Below are 19702 nucleotides of genomic sequence, written 5' to 3'. Positions count from 1 at the left end.
ACAGCGAGAAAGGAGAAGGAGAGATGCCATGCTGCTGCCAGAGGAGCCTCTGAATAAGTTCCCTCTGAGTAGGAAGTCACTGAAAGAGTCTGAGAAGTCTGGGGCTGTTCATAAAACATTCAGGACGCCACAGTTTTCATCCACACTACTGAAGCTGCTCCTCCTTTTGGAACCACTGCAGAGTCGCTAATAATTTCACTTTCAGCCATGCTTGTTACTGCAGTGGATAATGACATCAATATGTTAAGTCGAAATACTGCAAGTATCACGATATGTATTATCATATTAAAAATTATACCGGTATTATCGTGAATGATATGATATGGCCTACTGCTGTCATGGTGCATTAGCCATTTATATGTAGTTCCTGTTCACATGGTTGTAAAGATAATAATCACTAGGCTAATAAAGAAGAAAACACCACCACGCCTAACATACAATTCACCGTTGACATGAAAATACCAACATAGCATAACAACATCAGGCTTTTTCTCCACCCAGCACTTGTCCAGTAATGTCCTCACATCCAGGCGCCTGCTCTGTGCTGGGGGACTTTGTTGGGGGGAGTGTGTGTATGCTACCTGGTCATTTCTTCAGATGGGAAACAGCATCCTGCCACAGCGCCCATCTATCAGGCCCAAATGAGATGTCAAGGGTCAACTGCGACGCAGAGCATCGCATCGCCCTTTCTCCACAAGCTGCCTATTTGTCACCACAAATGAGGAAAACAGCGTTCTCTAGGGGTCCTTGACACACACACACACACAAACACACAAACAAAGACACACAGAAACCAGACTCACACACACATTAATTAGGCAGCCCACACATGGCTGAGTGTCTGCCGTGGAGGCTGACACACACACACACACACACACACCTAGCTCTTTAGATGGAATGTGTGGAAGACACAACACATCGCTTTTCTTTGTTTTGTTTTTTTTTTTATCTTCCAGCTCTCATAGCTCCATGTGTTTCTGTGTCACACAGGTATTGCAGTGTGCTGGTATTAGCTTGCTTTTAGCCATTGTTTTGTTCATGAACACTCAAACAAATGTGCACAAAGTGTAGGCCTACAAATGATACTGCTTCCAGATGAGGCCCTGCTGAGCAGGCCAGTCTCACACCAGCATGATGAAATCTAGAATTTTATTTATTTTATCCACACTTTTTCCTAGTCTCAGGTTACCTTGTGTGAATTATGGGCACAGCCTCAGATTACTCCTTTCACTGGACCAGCGTCTGCGACAATCAGCAGTATCCTACAGGTATTCCTTTGTCTTAGAGATTCTGGAGCATTAAATGATATGGGAATTGAGCCTGTCATCATAAGCAGGTGAAGGTATATTCAGAATACAGATGATCAGTTATCTGCAGCTAATATGATATATTAAGCACCTTATACCCAGGGCCAGGGATTGTATGATACTTTTTAAATACACGTGTTGGTAAGATAGCTGACTTTCTGTATGGATGCCATGATATTCATTTCAAGACCTTGTATACACAAAGGCAAAATGGGCCTGTCATGATAATTTCGTCATCAGTTTCTCGCACAGTGTATGAACCATAATGATCCATCATTTTGCTGAGCATTGTGTTTGTGTGTGTTGGTTTACACCAGAATTGCACCAACATTTTAGGCAACATGACGCAGCAAAATAAACAGCAGGGTTTTCCTGACCATTTTAAGACTTGGGTTCAGCAATTCCCTTTTTTTCTCACAACCCCCACCTACTTGCATGAGTTCAGAACAGAATAAAACAACACTTCAAAGCCCACACAGTGTAGCTTACCAGTAGCGTGCAGCTACATTTTTGGAGTGCAAGAGGCACTGTCCTGATAGTCTTAGCTTGCTTGGAGGTAACTGCGGTGTTCCCGCAGCTTCGCTAAGCCCGTCATGTAGTGATTAGAGGCATCACTTGGCTTTGTTTATATCTCATATATGTTATTGTTTATTAAATTAACAGGTGTTCATTACTATATATGTTAAATATATATTAAATATTTGTTAAATTCCCATGTCTGAACATTCTTAAGAATTAAAGGTTCATTGCTCTTTGAAGGAGCATACTTGTATCATCATGCTATAATCATTATATCAGTGGCATAAAATGGCCTCAAAATGGCAATAATATCATTTATCATGATTATTTCTGGGACAATATATCGATCAATACAGTTACCTTTTATTTTAAATCTCTGTGCAAGGCAGGTTGACAGAGCATTTCTCTGGGGCCAAGGTGCAACATAAATAAATAGCACTGTATGCAAGAACACAAACATTTATATGGCACAACCATAGCCTGTATAAAAAAGATGGACAATATTACAACCCCCCAAAAGTGAAGACAAAACATCTTGATCGCCCTCCGGTGGCCCACTGCAGTATGGGTCAAAAAGCACACCTCCTCTGTGTTAGTGGTTGGGACATGGGCCAAACTCAAAAACTCAAACATGTCAAATAAATTTTTCTCAAAAATGGTTTCTGTCAATTTAGGCATTTCTTATCATGCTGCAGTATGTTCAAGTATTTGTTTATCTAATAAGCTTGACTTTAATTAGTTATTTGATGATATAAAATGCTGTTTGACATCATGGCTGACAGCTATATGTGCTAACTGGTGTGCTCATGAACAGTGGCGATGCTTGTGATTGGTTGGGTGAGTGTTTGGGTGGGTACTCAATAGGGCTGAACGATTTTGGAAAATAATCTAATTGCCATTTTTTTCCTCAATATTGCGACTGCGATTTAATATGCAATTATTTTTTCAAGGTCCTCTTCTCATGTATTTTTCAACGAACACAAGCAATAAATCAATCTGTTTCATAATAAACAATATCAGATTTATTTAAAGCGCAGATTACAACAATAAAGCAAACAAATCTGTGGCTTTACCTCTTCAACATGTCTAACTTTTCATGTTTCATGAAACATGATATGTAAACATGTGGACTGCACTTCTTAAACACTGTCTGAACTTAACAGGACAGTCTATAAATAAATGAATAAAATATACAGTCAGATATAAATGTAAAAAAAATAAAGCTTACTGATCTCCAGTCAGTAACATCACACATACTAAAGTGCAGGAAAAGTAAGGAGAACAAATATCTGCTTTAACCAACTGGACATTTTTTAGGTAAATCAAACTCCCAATGAACACAAAATAAACTAGTGAATGTTCTTATTAAAAGAAGGGGAAAAAAACTTTTTGAACACTAATGGAAATATGATATTCACTCAGTAACAGCAGCACACAACATACTAAAGTGCAAAATGAGTATGGCACTGTCAGCCAGAAAGATTCTTCTGTGTAGTTCTCAGGAGCTCACAGATTTTTTGCAAGGAAAACCAGCATGTCAACTTTCGCTGGTTTTAAAGACGAGCGAGTGCAAGTCACTATATTCCCTCCAGCGGTGAAAACACACTCTGAAGGAGCACTTGTCGCAGGGACACAGAGATACTTGCGGGCCATATTGCACAGTCGTGGAAAGTTGATCTTGTGCACCTTCCACCAGGCCAAGGGTTCATCTTCTCCATCAATGGCAGGGGTCATGAGGTAAGTGTTTAACTCTGCCTCAGTGACATCTTCAAGTTGCATGGGAGAAGCAGAAGCAGTCTTGAAGAAGCTGCCAAGAGACTTCTTTACCTTTTCGCCAGAGGGCTGTGCACCTTGAGGCCTCGGAGTGGTTTCAGTATGAAACCTCTTCTCCTACCAGATGAAAAAAAAAACAGCAATTAGTATTGAAGTTGGATTACAAATAAATAAATATAAAGTGTGTTTGTGAGATACATAATTATTACTAACCTGGCTATATGCACGCCTTGCTGATTCTAGCATTTCAGTCTTGAGTCGGGTCTTAATGGTAGGAATGTTGTCTGCAGTGATGTATTGGGTTTTGAACCTGGGGTCCAGGAAGGATGCAACATCCAAAAGCTCTTGGATGCTGGGGTCACTGTACTTATCATTGAGGTATGCCAGGACCTTGGTTTTGATTGACCTAGTCAGGTCAGTGTCCTCTTGATCTTCAGCCAGGACTGATGTGGCCAGAAGGTGAAGAACTGGTTTGAGGTAGGAGATGCTCACATACTCCTCTCCAGAGAGAGCATCTGTAAAGTCCAGGAGAGGATGCAGTGCATTGTGAATAGATTCCAACACCTGAACATCCTGCCAGGATGGGATGAGGGAGCGTGCATATCGGTCACCTGACAATACCTGAGAAATGGCTTTGAGCTGCTCTAGCACCCTGGCAATCATCATTTCTTTGGATCCCCATCTTGTTGGGCATTCAGTGATGAGGCTGTGCTCAGGAAGTTTGAGCTCCCTCTGTGCTTCAGTCATTGCTGCCTTCTTCTTCCAACTGTGAGAGAAGTGCCCCACCACCTTCTTGCACAGCCCTATTGCTCTTGACACCCTGTCATCTTTGAGTGCATGTCCTGTAATACGAAATAATATAAGAACAGTGTAATTTATACAATTTGATTTGTGTGATTAAGGTTATCAACTTTGGAATAAATACACACATTCACATTCTCTCCCTCCACCTCTTACATTCACACACACACACACACACACACACACACACACACACACACACTGTCTCTCTCTGCTCACACAATCACGCACACAAATGCCGACATACGTCATGATACTAATTTACGTACCGATGGCAAGATGTAATCAGTGCCCAAAACACTGCAGTCGGGTCCATTCATTTATCTGTGCTGCCATCACTATATTCAATGCATTGTCCGTTGTTATACAGATGTGGTTTTCTTCCTGTAGATCCCAGCTGGCAAGCCCCTCTCTCAGGGCGGCTGCAATGTTTTCCCTCGTGTGGTCGTCCGGGAAGTAGGATGCTTGAAGGCAGCGAGCTTTGAGATTTAAGTCTTCGTCAATGTAATGCACCGTTAGACTCTGGCATGGCTCCGACGTACGGCTCGACCACAGATCAGTTGTTGTTGCAAAAAACTCCACTGTTTTCAGCTCCGCTGCAACTCTCTGTCTGCATTTTTTGTATAGCTCAGGTATGGCAACCTGGCTAAAATGTGTGCATGAGGGCATTCTGTACCGCTTATCCATTGTGTTTACCAAAGCCGTAAACCCAAGATTGGTCACTACACTAATGGACATCATGTCTTTTTCTATGAACTCCGTTATTGCCTGAGTTATTTCCATTTCCGTGCCGTTTCGAATTCTGTTCATAAGGAGTAATACTTTCAAACAGTTCGGTCAGTGATCCCTGTTGGCTGGTACTTTGCTTACTTGAAGTTGTAGCACTGGTCGTTGGCATTCTAGCCATGCAACTATCGTACATGGCTTTGTGGGGGTTTTTTAAGTGTTGGTAAAGGTTCGTAGTGTTACCTCGTGAGGTAGCAACAGTAGCGAGGCACGTTCTGTACAATACCTGACGTTGTGCAGCATCTTCTTTTTTATAGCAAAAATAATTCCACACAACTGACATGCTGCTCGGCTCACTTGCAAGTCACGTGACCCGTCAAATCGCAGCCTTTGCGGTTAGAAAATCTCGTTTTGTCATATCGCAATATTATCGCAAATGCAATTAATCGTTCAGCCCTAGTACTCAACATCGCAGACTCTGGCTCCAAATGCAGTCACCAGCGCAGGATGGCAGCAGCCATATCTGGGATATTTGTTAAAATTAAAAAAGTGGGGGTAAGTGGAGATGCACTGTCCATCTTTTTATACAGTCAGCACAGCACAGCCCCTGAGCCTGCATACTTCAGATATATATAGTGCAAACAGAAGTAGCTATCATGACAGGCTAACGTGCAAAAAAATTCCAAGAACACTATTCTTAAACAAGACAAGAAGTCCTTTAATGGTAAATTTGCCTAAGAAATACATCAGCAACTTTTTTATGCAAATTAGAATCTATCTGATCAAAGAGTAAAGCAGCAAGAAAGTAGCCCCTATGAAAACTGTAACAGTTGAGGTCGATGAATTAGTAACAGGGAGAATGCTTGACATTCAGACATTGCCCTGTGTGTATATACAAACTAGGCTACCTATAAGGCTTTATTTTTTCATCAAGACGTGGCTTTGTCACTTTCTCTTTCTTGGCATGGAAGCTAGTTAAGTTGCTAGCCTAACATGTGAAGTTTGAAATGTCCAGCAAGCCCAGTTTTAATCTACAAGCCCAATTTAATCTATGTTTGCTTCCAAGGAGGAAATATATTCCTAACAAATGCAAACAATTTCCCCACTCCCAAGCAACCAATGTACATATTTATATTTTTATTTCACTCAATCCCAATTTATCCAGCTAGGTCCATTATCCAACAATTCTATTCCATTTATCATCAATTTAAAACAATAAAAAAAATTACCTCTTGTTCCACTAGTATAGTGGTTTATTCAAGAATACTAGTATCGAATTATTCATTGTGTTAATATTAACATAGGCTTCTTTTCTCTCTGGTGAGGAAGGTTGCTCCTACAGATAAATTTTAAAAAGGCTGCACCTGGACCCTTGGAGAAGGCCAACGTGAAGAGTAATCATCCCAGATAACCATACTCACATCATTGTTGTTTAAAAAAAAGTCCTTGGAAGGGAAACAAATGGAAAGATTTAGGTGAAGAGAAGTTGGGAAAACAAAAAAGAAAACTAAGCTCAGGGTGACGGATGTGAAAGCTGCTTTTCCTCACCCTCTCCCTACAGTGAAGTGAATGGCTGTGTGAAGCAATAAGCTTCTGGCTCATATTTGGTAAAGACAAACAGGAGCAGTCCAGGGCACAAGTACTCATAGTAAGCCACTGAGTGCACATGCACATATACAGCCTGTGCAACACACAAGTGAAAGCTCAGAGTGCTGCAGTACAAAATGACTCATAGTTTAGTCACCCTGTTTAGCACCAATTGCTAATTGGCTGCCACAACAGTGATTACGTCAGCGAGGCTCATGTTTGGCCTTTACTGCACAGCTGTCAGGACATCCAAAAGAGTCAGTCAGTCCGTTAGTTTGCAACACCGACTCTGTGGAGGCAATAAAGAATAGTCCACTGATGATCGACTTCTGTTGACCAACCACAAAAAAATGGAAGTAAATAAATAAAAGGAAAGTACGTAAAATTTATTTGTGTAGCACTTTTCGCAGACATAGGTCACAAAGTGCTTCACAATGGCAATATACAACAAGAAAGAAATCATAGAGACAAAGTGACTACGTGAGCCCCATAGTAAAAAGTGCACAACTAGTAAAACTATTTGCACACGCACAAGAAAAAAAGAGGAAGAAATCACAATATACAATAAAAATACATAAAATATTAATAAAATACAGCTCTCGTGCGTACTGCATCAGCGGCGGCAAAAGATTCACGTGTAGACGCAGCGACGGGGCGCTCTTCCTTAGTTCGCAGCTACTTACCGAGAAGGGCTTACACCTGAACCGAACTTATCAGCCTGAAACAAAACTGGACTGGCTGGACCCCGGTAGGGTTCGACTCGTTCCCAGAGAGGATACGCCGGCAAGAACGGGCCGAGAGGAGGCGACAACAGTGCTGCGAAAGACGCCAGAAGCGGGGCAAGCGGGCCGGCATCAGAGCTAGGCTAAGCACGACTCTGCATAAACCAGCGATTCCAAGCGTTTTTCTCACCAACGTCTGCTCCCTGGTTAACAAAATGGACGAAATAACATTACGGGACGTTAACAACCGGATGAACAGCTGTATCACGGTGATAACAGAGACCTGGCTGCAGGAAAACATCCCGGACCTAGCTGTGGAGCAGGCAGGCCGCACAATCTTTCGGGCAGACCGCACATCAGACTCCGGTAAACAAGAGGAGGGGGCATGTGCGTCTATATTAACAACAGTTGTTGAGAGACAGTGTTGTTCAGACCTGGAGTTTTTACTGTTGAAGTGCAGAGCCATTTACCTTCCCAGAGAAATCACTGAAGTGTTTGTAGCTGCTGCGTATATCCACCCGCAAGCTAATGCTAACGTAGCTATTAGCAGGCTGCACGACAGTATCAGCAGAACAAACACCCAGAGGGCTTCTTTATCATGGCTGGTGATTTTAATCACACTAATTTAAAGACTGTGCTCCCCAGATTTTATAAGAACGTGGAAATCAAAACAAGGAAGGACAGAACACTAGATCGGGTCTACAACAGCATTCCTGGAGCCTACAAAGCTGACTGATTGATTGATGCAGCCCATTTTGTGTGAATGTGCGGAAATTCACTTCGGACCCAGCAGCATTGTTTAGTTTCACTAGCTCCCCTCCAAACACTCCAATTTACTGCCGGGGGCTAAGAAGAACCATCAGCTGTACTATGCATAGAATGGTATGGATGTTTGCAGGATTGCAGCTGTCCACATACGCCCTATGATTTTACAGCCATGCTAGCAGCTCTGTGGGGCTGTACTTAGGCATAGCAGTGCTTTAAGATAAATGCTAATTTCAGCATGCTAACATGCTCACAAAATGTTAACATGCTGAGATTTGCTACTGAGATAAAATGCAAAATACATCTAAGGTCAATGAATATGTCACGAGTTTTGCAAGTACTTGGTCATAAACCAAATTGGGGAAATACAATTTTGACCCAATGATGGTACTAGAAGAAACCTGAAGGGATCATCAGTGTCATTACAGTTCATCCTGAGGGGTACATGTGCATCAAATTTCATGGCAACCAATCCAATAGTTGATGACATCAAGCTGTACACCAGGAGTGAGTGAGACATCGACTCACTGATGTACCTCACCAGGATCTACAGCAATGACATCAGAATCTGGACTAGATAAGTTTGGTCAGATGGTGTTAAAGAGGGGATAGATGATCAGAGCTGAGGGGGCTGAACTACCAGAGGGCAGCACTGTAGATGTTCAGGACAGCTACATATACCTTGGGGTCCCGCAGGCAAATGGGAACCATGAGGAGGCCGCAAGGAAGTCAGCCACAGCCAAATACCTACTAATCACACTAATCATCCTACAAAAGCACTGATCATGGCAGCACAAGAACAGGCACTTAGTACAAGATCAACAGAGGCAGGAGTCTACCACACCTGACAGGTCCTCAGGTGCAGGCTGTGCAAAAATGCTCCTGAGACAGGAAGATATAACCGGTATTAGTGTAGGTGACTATGAATTCAAAGCCAACTTTTTTGCCGATGACATATTATTAACACTAGCGAATCCTAAGCACTCTATTCCACAAGTATTAAAATTTATAGATACATTTGGACAGCTCTCTGGCTACAAAGTAAACTATAGTAAGAGTGAGGATATCCCACTTAATCATTTAACTTTTCAATCACATTTGGGCACTGCTCCATTTCAGTGGAGCGCAAAAGGCATGTAATACTTAGGCATTAAAATTCGATCCCCTGTTAATAAAATAGTTGAATTAAATGCGCTAGATCTAGTCTATCAGGGAGGACATTAAACGATGGACAGTCTTGCCCCTATCCCTGTGGGGCAGATTAGTTGTTAAAATGAATATGTTACCAAGGCTGGCGTTTCTTATATCATCTATACTGCTTAAATTTCCTCCCAGCTGGTCTAAAGAGGTAAATAAACTACTTTCTGGCTTCCTGTGGAAGAATAAAAAACCCACTATCAGTCATAAAAAATGAATAAACCCGCAAAGTAGAGGAGGAATAGGGCTTCCTGATATTCATCAGTATTACATAGAATATAACTCAAGATATCCCCTGCATTGGGCTTATAATTAAGTTAGAGTGCTTGGCAGCTGGGAATGACTCAAAGAACAAATATTAAAAGACCTCAACAAAGAGTTATCTCTGCAAGGCTTATGGCACAATCCAAAAATCACTCCTAGAATGGACAATCCACTTTTACAATTTTCATGCCAGATAGTGAAAATGCTACAGAAACGTTTAGGTTTTAGTGGAATTTCTTTACCATCATGTCCACTATGGAACAATCTCTTATTCAGGTAAAGCCCTTAAAAATAGTATATGGCAGCAACATAACATAAAACAGGTGGGGCATGTGTTTAAAAATGGTAATATGATTCCTTTCAATGACTTGAAAATAAAGTTTGGGCTGAGAGATTCAGAATTTTTATCTTACCTGCAAATTAAATCTGTTTTAAAGTCATTGCTTTCTAAGAGTATGGACATAGGGAACAAGAGAGACTTGGAAGACCAATTAATGACTGCTGCTGGCAAGAGAGGTACAGTCTCAACAATGTTGTGTTCTGCTATATTTGGCAACAACCTCCAAACTTAACTACAATTTGTAACGTGACATGTGACATGGGTTTACACATAAGTACAACACAATGGGAAGCAGCTCTCAAAAATAGTACTAAAATATCAAAATGTGTTAGATACAAAATTTTGCAAATAAAGACAATATACAGGTTATACATTACACCCTTCACGTTGAAAAAATTGATCATACATCATCCAAATTGTGTTGGCATGGTTGTGAAGTAGAGGGTACGCTGATGCATTTGTTGTGGTACTGTCCTCTTGTCAAGCAGTTCTGGTTGGATGTTACTAACAATTTGTCATACCTTCTTAATATAGATATCAAACCTTGCCCAGTCACTTGTATATTAGGTGTGAAAATGCCAATTGATCATTCAAAACTGTACATACCATTATAACACTGGCCTTCCTATCAGCCAAGCAGATAATATTAATGAACTGGTAACAATGCAAACCAAATTGTTTCAGTGTGGAGAACTGGCGTAAGGACTTTCTGGATCTGTTATCAATGGAACGGGCTGCTCTAACTTTTCAAGATGATGCTATGCCTGATGAACTTGACAGTCCCTGGAACTTTATTACATCCTGTTTTGCGAAAACTTAAACAGACTGTATAACTGAATCTCTGTCATACTCTGTATTCCCCCACCTCCTTTTTTGTTAGTTCATTTGTTCAGTTGTTTGTCTGACTGTTTGTCTGTTTATCGTATCATTTTGGTTGTTGGCGTCTTGTTTGTTGTTGTAACTGCTATTAAAAATGAAAAACTATTAATAAAAAAAAAAAAGAAGAAGAAGACAGCGGTGATAGATGCAGAGACCCCAAGCAACAGCAACATCAGGAAGAAGAAACACAAGAAGCTCGAAAAATATCAAGGACTGGTGATCGGGGCACTGGGGGCTGTAACCTACTAACTGGGAGAGAATTATACAGTGCCCTCCAAAAGTATTGGAACAGTGAGTCCAATTCGTTTACTTTTGTTGTAGACTGAAAACATTTGGGTTTGACATCAAAAGATGAATATGAGACAAGAGATCAACATTTCAGCTTTTATTTCCAGGTATTTACATCTGGATCTGATACACAACTTAGAAGATAGCATTATTTGTAATGGAACACAAAATTTTTAGGTGAGCAAAAGTATTGGAACATATAAACTTAAAATAGATTAAAGTGAATGAGACTTAATATTTAGTTGCAAATCCTTTGCTTTCAATAACTGCATCAAGCCTGTGACCCATTGACATCACCAAACTTTTGCATTCTTCTTTTGTGATGCTTTTCCAGGCTTTCACCGCAGCCTCTTTCAGTTGTTTTTTGTTTTGGGGGGTTACTCCCTTCAGTCTCCTCTTCAGCAGGTAAAATGCATGCTCTATTGGGTTTAAGTCTGGAGACTGACTTGGCCAGTCTAAAACCTTCCACTTCTTGCCCCTGATGAACTCCTTTGTTGTTTTGGCAGTGTGTTTTGGGTCGTTATCTTGCTGCATGATGAAGGATCTCCCAATCAGTTTGGTTGCATCTTTCTTTAAATTAGCAGACAAAATGTTTCTGTAGACTTCTGAGTTCATTTTGCTGCTGCCATCATGTGTTACATCATCAATGAAGATGAAAGAGCCCGTCCCAGAAGAAGCCATGCAAGCCCAAGTCATGACATTCCCTCCACCGTGTTTCACAGATGAGCTTGTATGTTTGGGATCATGAGCAGATCCTTTCTTTCTCCAAACTTTCGCCTTTCCATCACTTTGGAAAAAGTTAATCTTTGTCTCATCAGTCCATAAAACTTTTTCCCAGAATTTTTGAGGCTCATCTCTGTACCTTTTGGCAAATTCCAGCCTGGCCTTCCTATTCTTCTTGCTAATGAGTGGTTTGCATCATCTGGTGTAGCCTCTGTACTTTTGTTCATGAAGTCTTCTACGAACAGTAGATTGTGATACCTTCACTCCTGCCCTCTGGAGGTTGTTGCTGATGTCACTAACAGTTGTTTTAGGGTCTTTCTTTACAGCTCTCACAATGTTTCTGTCATCAACTGCTGATGTTTTCCTTGGTCTACCTGTTCGACGTCTGTTGCTTAGTACACCAGTGGTTTCTTTCTTCTTCAGGACATTCCAAATGGTTGTACTGGCTATGGCCAATGTTTGTGCAATGGCTCTGATTGATTGTCCATCTTCTCTCACATTCACAATTGCTTCTTTTTCACCCATAGACAGCTCTCTGGTTTTCATGTTGGTTCCACCTCTAAATGCAGTCTGCACAGGCAAAACCTATCGTACCCAATCTGAAACTGAGCTCAGACATTCAGTGCTATTTATTGTCTGAATAATCAATGTAATTGGGAGACACCTGGGCAACAAAACACACCTGTCAGTCACATGTTCCAATACTTCTGCTCTCATGAAAAATGGGTGGGTTCAAACAAAAGGTGCTATCTTCTAAGTTGTGTATCAGATCCAGATGTAAATACCTGGAAATAAAAGCTGAAATGTTGATCTCTTGTCCCATATTCATCTTTTGATGTCAAACCCAAATATTTTCAGTCTACAACAAAAATAAAGGAATTGGCCTCACTGTTCCAATACTTTTGGAGGGCACTGTATATTAGAATTATTATTAGCTAATATTAACTAGCTCTCCAGCAGATTCCAGGTACAACATCTGAGGTCTCTGTCCAGAAGAGTGCAGTCCTAGGAACAGGTTAGATACTGTGCAGAACCCTCAAACTCCCAGGCCACTGGCAGAGGACCCAAGCTTGGAGAGGGGACGCATCATAATGTAATTCAATGCAACCTCAGTGAGCTGTTCGTTGCAGCCACCAGCTGCTAACAGCTGACGTTAACTAGTTCTTCTCTTGCTGATTTCAACACAGATTTGTTTTTCACAATGTAGCATTATCAGGTAACAATAGGGGATGTCCTCTGATGCAACAATAATGAGTATGCTGCAACCTTTCATCCCAGAGGCATCCGGGAAAGATCTCTGTTTGTCCCAAATGCATTTACTACTGTCTCCACGACGACAGGACTCTGGCTGTTACTACCCATCTTGTCACAAAATGGTGAAATTATAGAGCCCATATGCCAAACAGTCATTGTATTCTTCTTGTACCTTCTCACTAATTTAAGTTTGTGGCTGCTAGGCTCAAGCCCTGCATTTTAGCCTGCACCAAACTGAAAAGGGTCCATGTCATTGGTCCGACAGCCCATTGGTCCGACAGCCCATTGGTCCGACATCCCATTAGTCCGACGGTCCGCGGTGCTGAACGGCTCCCGGCAGACGTATTTCTGCCTTGATGGTGCACCGCGACTGGCTCTGGGTCAGTTGGAAAGGCTTGAGGCGAAGCAGGCTCACGGCTTATGTGTTTGCCACTTTCTTTTTCATTTTAACCCACACCATGATCTTTTCCTGACCCTAACCAAGTGGTTTTTGTGCCTAAACCTAACCAGACCTTAACCACAGGGCATCATGATGATTTCGGAACAACGGGACTTCGAAACAATGGGTTTAATATGGTCGGAACAATGGGCTGTCGGACCAATGGGCAGTTCCCACTGAAAACTTATTTGCCAATAGGCCGATGGCAGTCAGCAAGGAAAATAGCGGCCAGTGCCGATGTTCAGCTGATAAATCAGAGCATCCCTTATAATTATTTTTGTTTTCAGTTATCTGGACAACTCCTAACCTGATCCTTTTTTTGGTTTGTGAGCTACATTCTCAAGGCCTGGTGATTACATGGCCCAAATAAATTATAACTGTAATTCTCGATTTTCAGCACATTTCCACTGTAGAGGACATAAGCCTGACATCTAGATATGGACACCTCCTGCTAACGCATGCTATCCAAAACTAGTTTTCACCCCCTTAAAATTGCTCAGAATCTAGCAAACAGTTGGAGAAAACAGACAAAGCAGACACAGAAACAAATGTGTATGATGGATTGTGCCGACATAAAACTGATTCTGCTGTACAGAACTTTGCCTACACCCTTTGCAATGGTAAGTCACAGACTCTGTTTGTTTGTCACCTGTACACTGTCATACACATTTAACTTAACATATTTCTAAACTGCATCAAAACATTTACAGAAAATACATGCTACAAAATTCGCAGGACTTTTTCCTCAACACAACATGAGCACAGATTGATCGGTTTTGCAATTGTCTAATTGTTGCTAATGATCATTTGCAAATTAATTAAACATTAAAACAATGAAACCATTTATTATATGTTGGTAACAAATGACATGGTTAAAAAATGCTTTTCATTTGCACATAGCCTCTGCCAAATCAACAAAAGTGTTCACTGCACATTTTCTCACCAGACAGATGGCCACACACACACTTGCACACATGCACGTACACACACACACACACATACACCTGATATATGGGGACAGAATTTGTACAGTAAGTGCACAGTGTGACACGAAACAAGCTGTGCTCCGGATGTTGGTTAACCAGCTAAATAAAAGATTATTAAGTTATCACACAGTTGTGCTGTTGGTGTCCAAAATGGTTACACAAAGTGTGATTTCCCCTCAGATGTACCTTTTCCTCCATAATAAATTCATCAAGATCAAGTCAATCTCAGGATCAGTCAGTCCCTGTACATCTAAGGATAACCTTCAGAATGTCGGCAATGTACATGCTTGACTTACAAGCCACACAATCTTCATGTGGCTCTCCTGCCTGCTCCTTAAGGTGTCAGCATGCCCCAGACACAGTGCTTCTTGAATTGTCAACCAGTGTCTGAAACCACAGGCCCCCACACCACTGCAACTAACAGAATTAAGTGCAACACACACCGCCGCCGGCGCGGCGCTGTGGCCGTCAAGTGCCGCCCCCCAACACAGACTGACAGCGGCACGCAGCGGCACCGTCAACATGTATTTCCCACCCCAGCCTGCTAGGTGGCTGTACCTACACTAGTTGCCAACGTTTGCCAACTGCTAGTAACAGAAGAAGAAGAGGAAAAACTTTGAGGCAACAACAACTTGGATTTCACGGGTGAGTTTCTTATCAAAGTCATCTTATTAAAAATTTGAAACAACCAGAGTTGGTCCTACGAGACGAGACATACATAAAAGGCTTTTCTCGCAGCGCCGCCATCTGCTGCGCTGGAAATAGAGCAGTGGGCTGAAGTAGAGCGGCGCGGCGCGTCGGCCAGTGCCAGTGTGGGTTGGTTCATAGAATATAATGGAGGCAAGCGTTTTGATGCGCGGCGTACGGCGGCGGTGTGTGTTGCACTTTAGGAGGAACTGGATCTGACCGATGAAGTAACGTCCTGAAACCAACAATCTAAGCGTGTCTACTTGCAGGTGAAACAGAAAGATGGTTTTTTTATCTTCTCTCTACAGCTCTCTCTTTCCATTCCTGACACAAATACTAGGGATGTCCTGGGGCACCCATTACCTCATGTGGCAGAGCAGGCACCAAATGCCATGTCCTTGCTGAAGCGGCTGCAGGTTCGCTTCCAACCCACAGTCCCTTGCTGCATGTCATCCCTCCTCTTTCTCTCCCCCTCATGCTATAGCTGTCCCATCAAATAAAGGCAAAAAGCCCAAAAACTATCTTAAAAAAAAAAAAAAATCCTAAGGATGTCCTGACCAGAGTTGGGTAAGGGTTACTTTAAAAGTAATCAAAGTACGTTACTGCGTTACTTTTTAAAAAAGTAACCACTTACTTTATTGCGTTACTCCCTGAGTAAAGTAACTCAATTACTTTAAAAGTACTTCCAACGTTACTCCCTGAGAAAAGTAACTCAAGCACTTTTAAAGTACTTTTGAGTATTCTACATTTCCTATTGGGCAATGGACCACAGGGCGCTAAGCCTACATTTTTTGTCTCCAAAATTAAAGTTATGGACCACTTGCCCTTCACTGAGATCCAGTTCTCCCATCACAGCCGTCACTTTGACCAGTAGAAACACAGAACGATCTGCTGCCATAGACAACTGTATGACAACAACACCCCAGCATTTTTAATATTTCCTCTAGATATGTTACCACTTTGAGTAAAAGGGGAAATGATGGTGTGAAACAGCAGAGGCACTTTGTCAACCCGCTGAGTTAACGTTACTGTCATTAGCATCAAGCTAGCAAACAATGGTACATCCTCACGGTCGGACATAAAGTAATAACATTAACAAATAGTGGCGGGGCTTTTACTCACCACAACTGCAGAGGCTCCCAGCTTCATTTGAAACAATCTACAAGTTAACATATTGCACCGTCATTTCAAACTCAACACTTGTTTCAAATTAAAAGCCCCTTATAACCTGGCTGAGAGAATCCCTCCATTTTCTAAATAGGCTTTTATTCTGAAACATTTGTCAGAACTTCCTGTGGAAGATACAGTAGCTTGATAGTTTATGTATGGTGCTTCAAATGTAGCTCCTGCCATCTGCTGACGCTTTTAGGTGACTACAACAACATGTCGGCTGGCACATGAACAGACACAGTGACTCAAATAATAGTGAAAGTAATAAAAACAGGACAAGAATAACCCGATGACATCACACACGCCGTGAAAGACGACCGGGGTTAATTGGTGAGTAGCAGCGTGTAGCGTGTACCAGGCATAATGCAAGTCCTGAGTCTGAAATATGTCTGTCAGCGAGTCCTACTCCACCTATTTAGACTCCACCGTAGACAACGGCAGCATTTACTTCCGCAAAGTTATTTCCTAACAATGTTCAAATTAGTATTGCACACGGTGCCCGCCTGCCGGACACTGAGCCGCACCCATGCTCCGAGCAGAGGGTGTAGAGTTTGAACTGTTGAGGAGATGTTGAGGAGACGCCATGTCTCAGAGACACTGCTTTCTTCATTGTGACCAAAAATTACCCTTGTTTGGACTGCCAAAGGACGAAGGAACAAAGAAGAAGTGGTGGGAATTTCTTTTTGATACAATTCCTCCACAATACAACCCACACATTTTATTGTGTTCCCTCTATTTTCCTGAGGACTGCTTCACAAACTGGCAACAATTTACTGCTGGATTTTCACAGCAGTTACTGCTGAAAGACGGGGCAGTTCCCTTTGTTGGACAGATCTGGAGATTCGGGATCAACATGTGTGCTTTGTGAGTTATGAATTTGTTGTGTAAAAACAAATTAGGAAGCTGCTACCCAGTGTTGGAGTAGATGGCTGTAGAATGGGATGTCGAACCAATGGGCTGTCGAACCAATGGGCAGTTCCCGTGCTTACATGTAGGCCTCAGCTAATTGGCTAAACAAAGCTATTGTTTTGAAATGCTTTTGCTACTCGACATTCAGTAAGTTAAACTGCTAGCTGGGTGGTGTCAGTAAGATGAATTTAATGACTGAATTGTGGAGAATCTACCAGAGCTAAGATGTGCAGCATGTCCATATTGACAAAAGTTGAAACATTTCTATGTGTAATGCTGGAGCTCAGCAGCTACTGCCGCTAGCTCAAGCATTTAGCCGACAGGCAGCAGTCAGACCTGGGGTGTACGTGAGAGCTATTATTTGTCAAAATGTGTGGCTGTACTCGGAGTTTGACTGTGGATCGGCTTTTACCCTAAGTTTTATGGAAAATGTACAACGTGTTTTTTTACTTGGAGCTCTGTTACATAGAGGCCATTCACTATTGTTACTAAACATTGTAGTTAGTCTGAGTTAAACAGCTGAGGAGATATTTAGTGTGGTGAAAGGATGTTATGTGTGTGTCTGTCTACATGTGCTTGAATACGTATGTTTGGTCTGCTGATTTTACAGGGAAGGGACAACACTGTTTAGCGTTTTAGATGTTGACTATGGATGGGTGCCAAAATCCGGTACAAAATTAGCCCCGGGTCAAAATTTTCAAAGACCGTAGTATTGATAAGCTCTGACGGAATGTTCTTTTATCGGTACTTTTACACACTTTGATTTAATTCATTATCATCCTGCAGCCTTTCATCTGCTCTCTGTGTCGGGGCTGAACTCCTCCACACACACACACACACACACACACACACACACCAATCTGCGAACAGCTGAGGGGCCACGGTGGAAACAAGGTGAAGATGACTCAAAAATTACTCAAGTTGCAGCATCTACACTCTGTAAGTGCAATTAAACCTTATCGAATAAGAAGCCAATAATTATGTGTTCAGCAAGCATGAGCATGAGCATATAAACATGTAGACAGTTATATTCAATATGCTCCGTCCGCGGTCTCTCATCCACCATCACTAACGTCATGTCTTACACGCTGATTTAGACAGCACGCTAGATCAGCTGATAGTGAATTGTTACTAATAAGCTCAAATGACAGCTGTCTGTATGTAGACTAACTTCGTTTGACACTTATCGTAAAACTGGGCAGATACTTTTAAACTGAGCTGCTGGCTGAGAAAAACAGCTCCTCCTCTCTCTACCAGCACTAATGTTACCTGCACACAGCAAATCACATCAGCAGTGAGGGAGCAGGACAGAGGACAGGAGGACAGAGGACAACAAGACTGACTTACAGTGGCTGATAAAAACTAAACTTCACTCAGTATTGTCATGTCAGGAATATTATTTATATAATGACTTTGCTGTTGTAAAAATGACTGTTGCTGATATAAAAATATTCAGTTATCCTGTTCTGATTTTTTTCTTTTTAGATTAATATATTTTCTAAAAAGCAATAATTTATTATCTATCTATACACACACACACACACACACACACACATATATATATATATATATATATACACATATACATAAATACTGCATTAAGAATCACTCTTAGGTCTTCAAGTGCAATTTCTTTTAGTACAGTCACAGCCAAAATACTAAATAAATCCTAAAAAAGCCATTAAAAACTTAAAATTGATTGGTTCCATAAAAATACATAAGAAATTTTGAGTATTGGGTCATACCAGTGATGAAGGTCATTCTTTTTATTAAAAGACACAATTTTTGTTGCCAAGCTTCGTGTCTACATAAAGCCAGCACATATGAAAGTTCTTCAGACACAAAAATGGCTAAAACAAGGAACCTAACGCAGGAAACACGCCTGAAGATAAAGATTCTCAGCCAGGAAGGGTACAGCTGCCGCCAGATAGCCAGGAAGTGCAGATGCCGTCCTTCAGCAGTTGGATACACTGCAGAAATACAGACGAACCAACAGCTTGGAAGACAAACCAAGATCTGGGCGTCCAAGGGTTTCTTCAGCAAGAAATGGCCGCATCCTGATCCACATGTGCAGGCAAAACCGCCGAATGACATCACAGGAGCTTCAGCAGCAGTGGTCAAACCAAACTGGTGTCCAGTGTTCCACCCGCACTGTACGTGGCCGACTTTTATATCATGGCTTAAGGTCCTACAAGGCTATCAAGAAGCCCCTGATCAATGAGAGACAGAGGTTAGCCCGGCGTCGTTGGGCCCAGGCACACAAGAACTGGACAGTCAGGAATTGGAAGAAGATTTTGTGGTCAGATGAGTCCAGTTTCCAGCTTTATCTTCCTCCTACTAATGTGAGGGTACGCAGAAGGCCAGGC

General features: G+C 41.8%; 2 protein-coding genes across 4 annotated transcripts in view; both read right to left on the bottom strand.

The window, feature by feature from the left end:
- The window catches only part of rbfox1 (RNA binding fox-1 homolog 1), a 554543-nt gene that overhangs the window by 490023 nt on the left and 44818 nt on the right, over positions 1 to 19702 (bottom strand). The gene's annotated exons all lie outside the window — the stretch shown is intronic.
- On the bottom strand, positions 2892 to 4459 carry LOC144458601 (E3 SUMO-protein ligase ZBED1-like). The gene is made up of 2 exons (XM_078161316.1): positions 3825 to 4459; positions 2892 to 3713 (listed from the first exon to the last, which is right to left on the bottom strand). The coding sequence occupies exons 1-2, from the start codon at positions 4344 to 4346 to the stop codon at positions 3333 to 3335; spliced, it is 903 nt and encodes a 300-aa protein (XP_078017442.1). The 5' UTR covers positions 4347 to 4459; the 3' UTR covers positions 2892 to 3332.

The sequence above is a fragment of the Epinephelus lanceolatus genome, chromosome 18, assembly GCF_041903045.1.
Source record: "Epinephelus lanceolatus isolate andai-2023 chromosome 18, ASM4190304v1, whole genome shotgun sequence".
In the NCBI taxonomy this organism is placed as follows: Eukaryota; Metazoa; Chordata; class Actinopteri; order Perciformes; family Serranidae; genus Epinephelus; species Epinephelus lanceolatus.
This window is presented reverse-complemented; position numbering and strand designations above follow the sequence as displayed.

Bases quoted from the DNA above. Each gene is read 5' to 3' on its own strand.
- LOC144458601 (XM_078161316.1), bottom strand. From the start codon at position 4,346: ATGACTGAAGCACAGAGGGAGCTCAAACTTCCTGAGCACAGCCTCATC. The intron at 3,714-3,824 runs GCATATAGCCAG...ATCTGGTAGGAG, and splicing joins TGCTAGAATCAGCAAGGCGT to AAGAGGTTTCATACTGAAAC.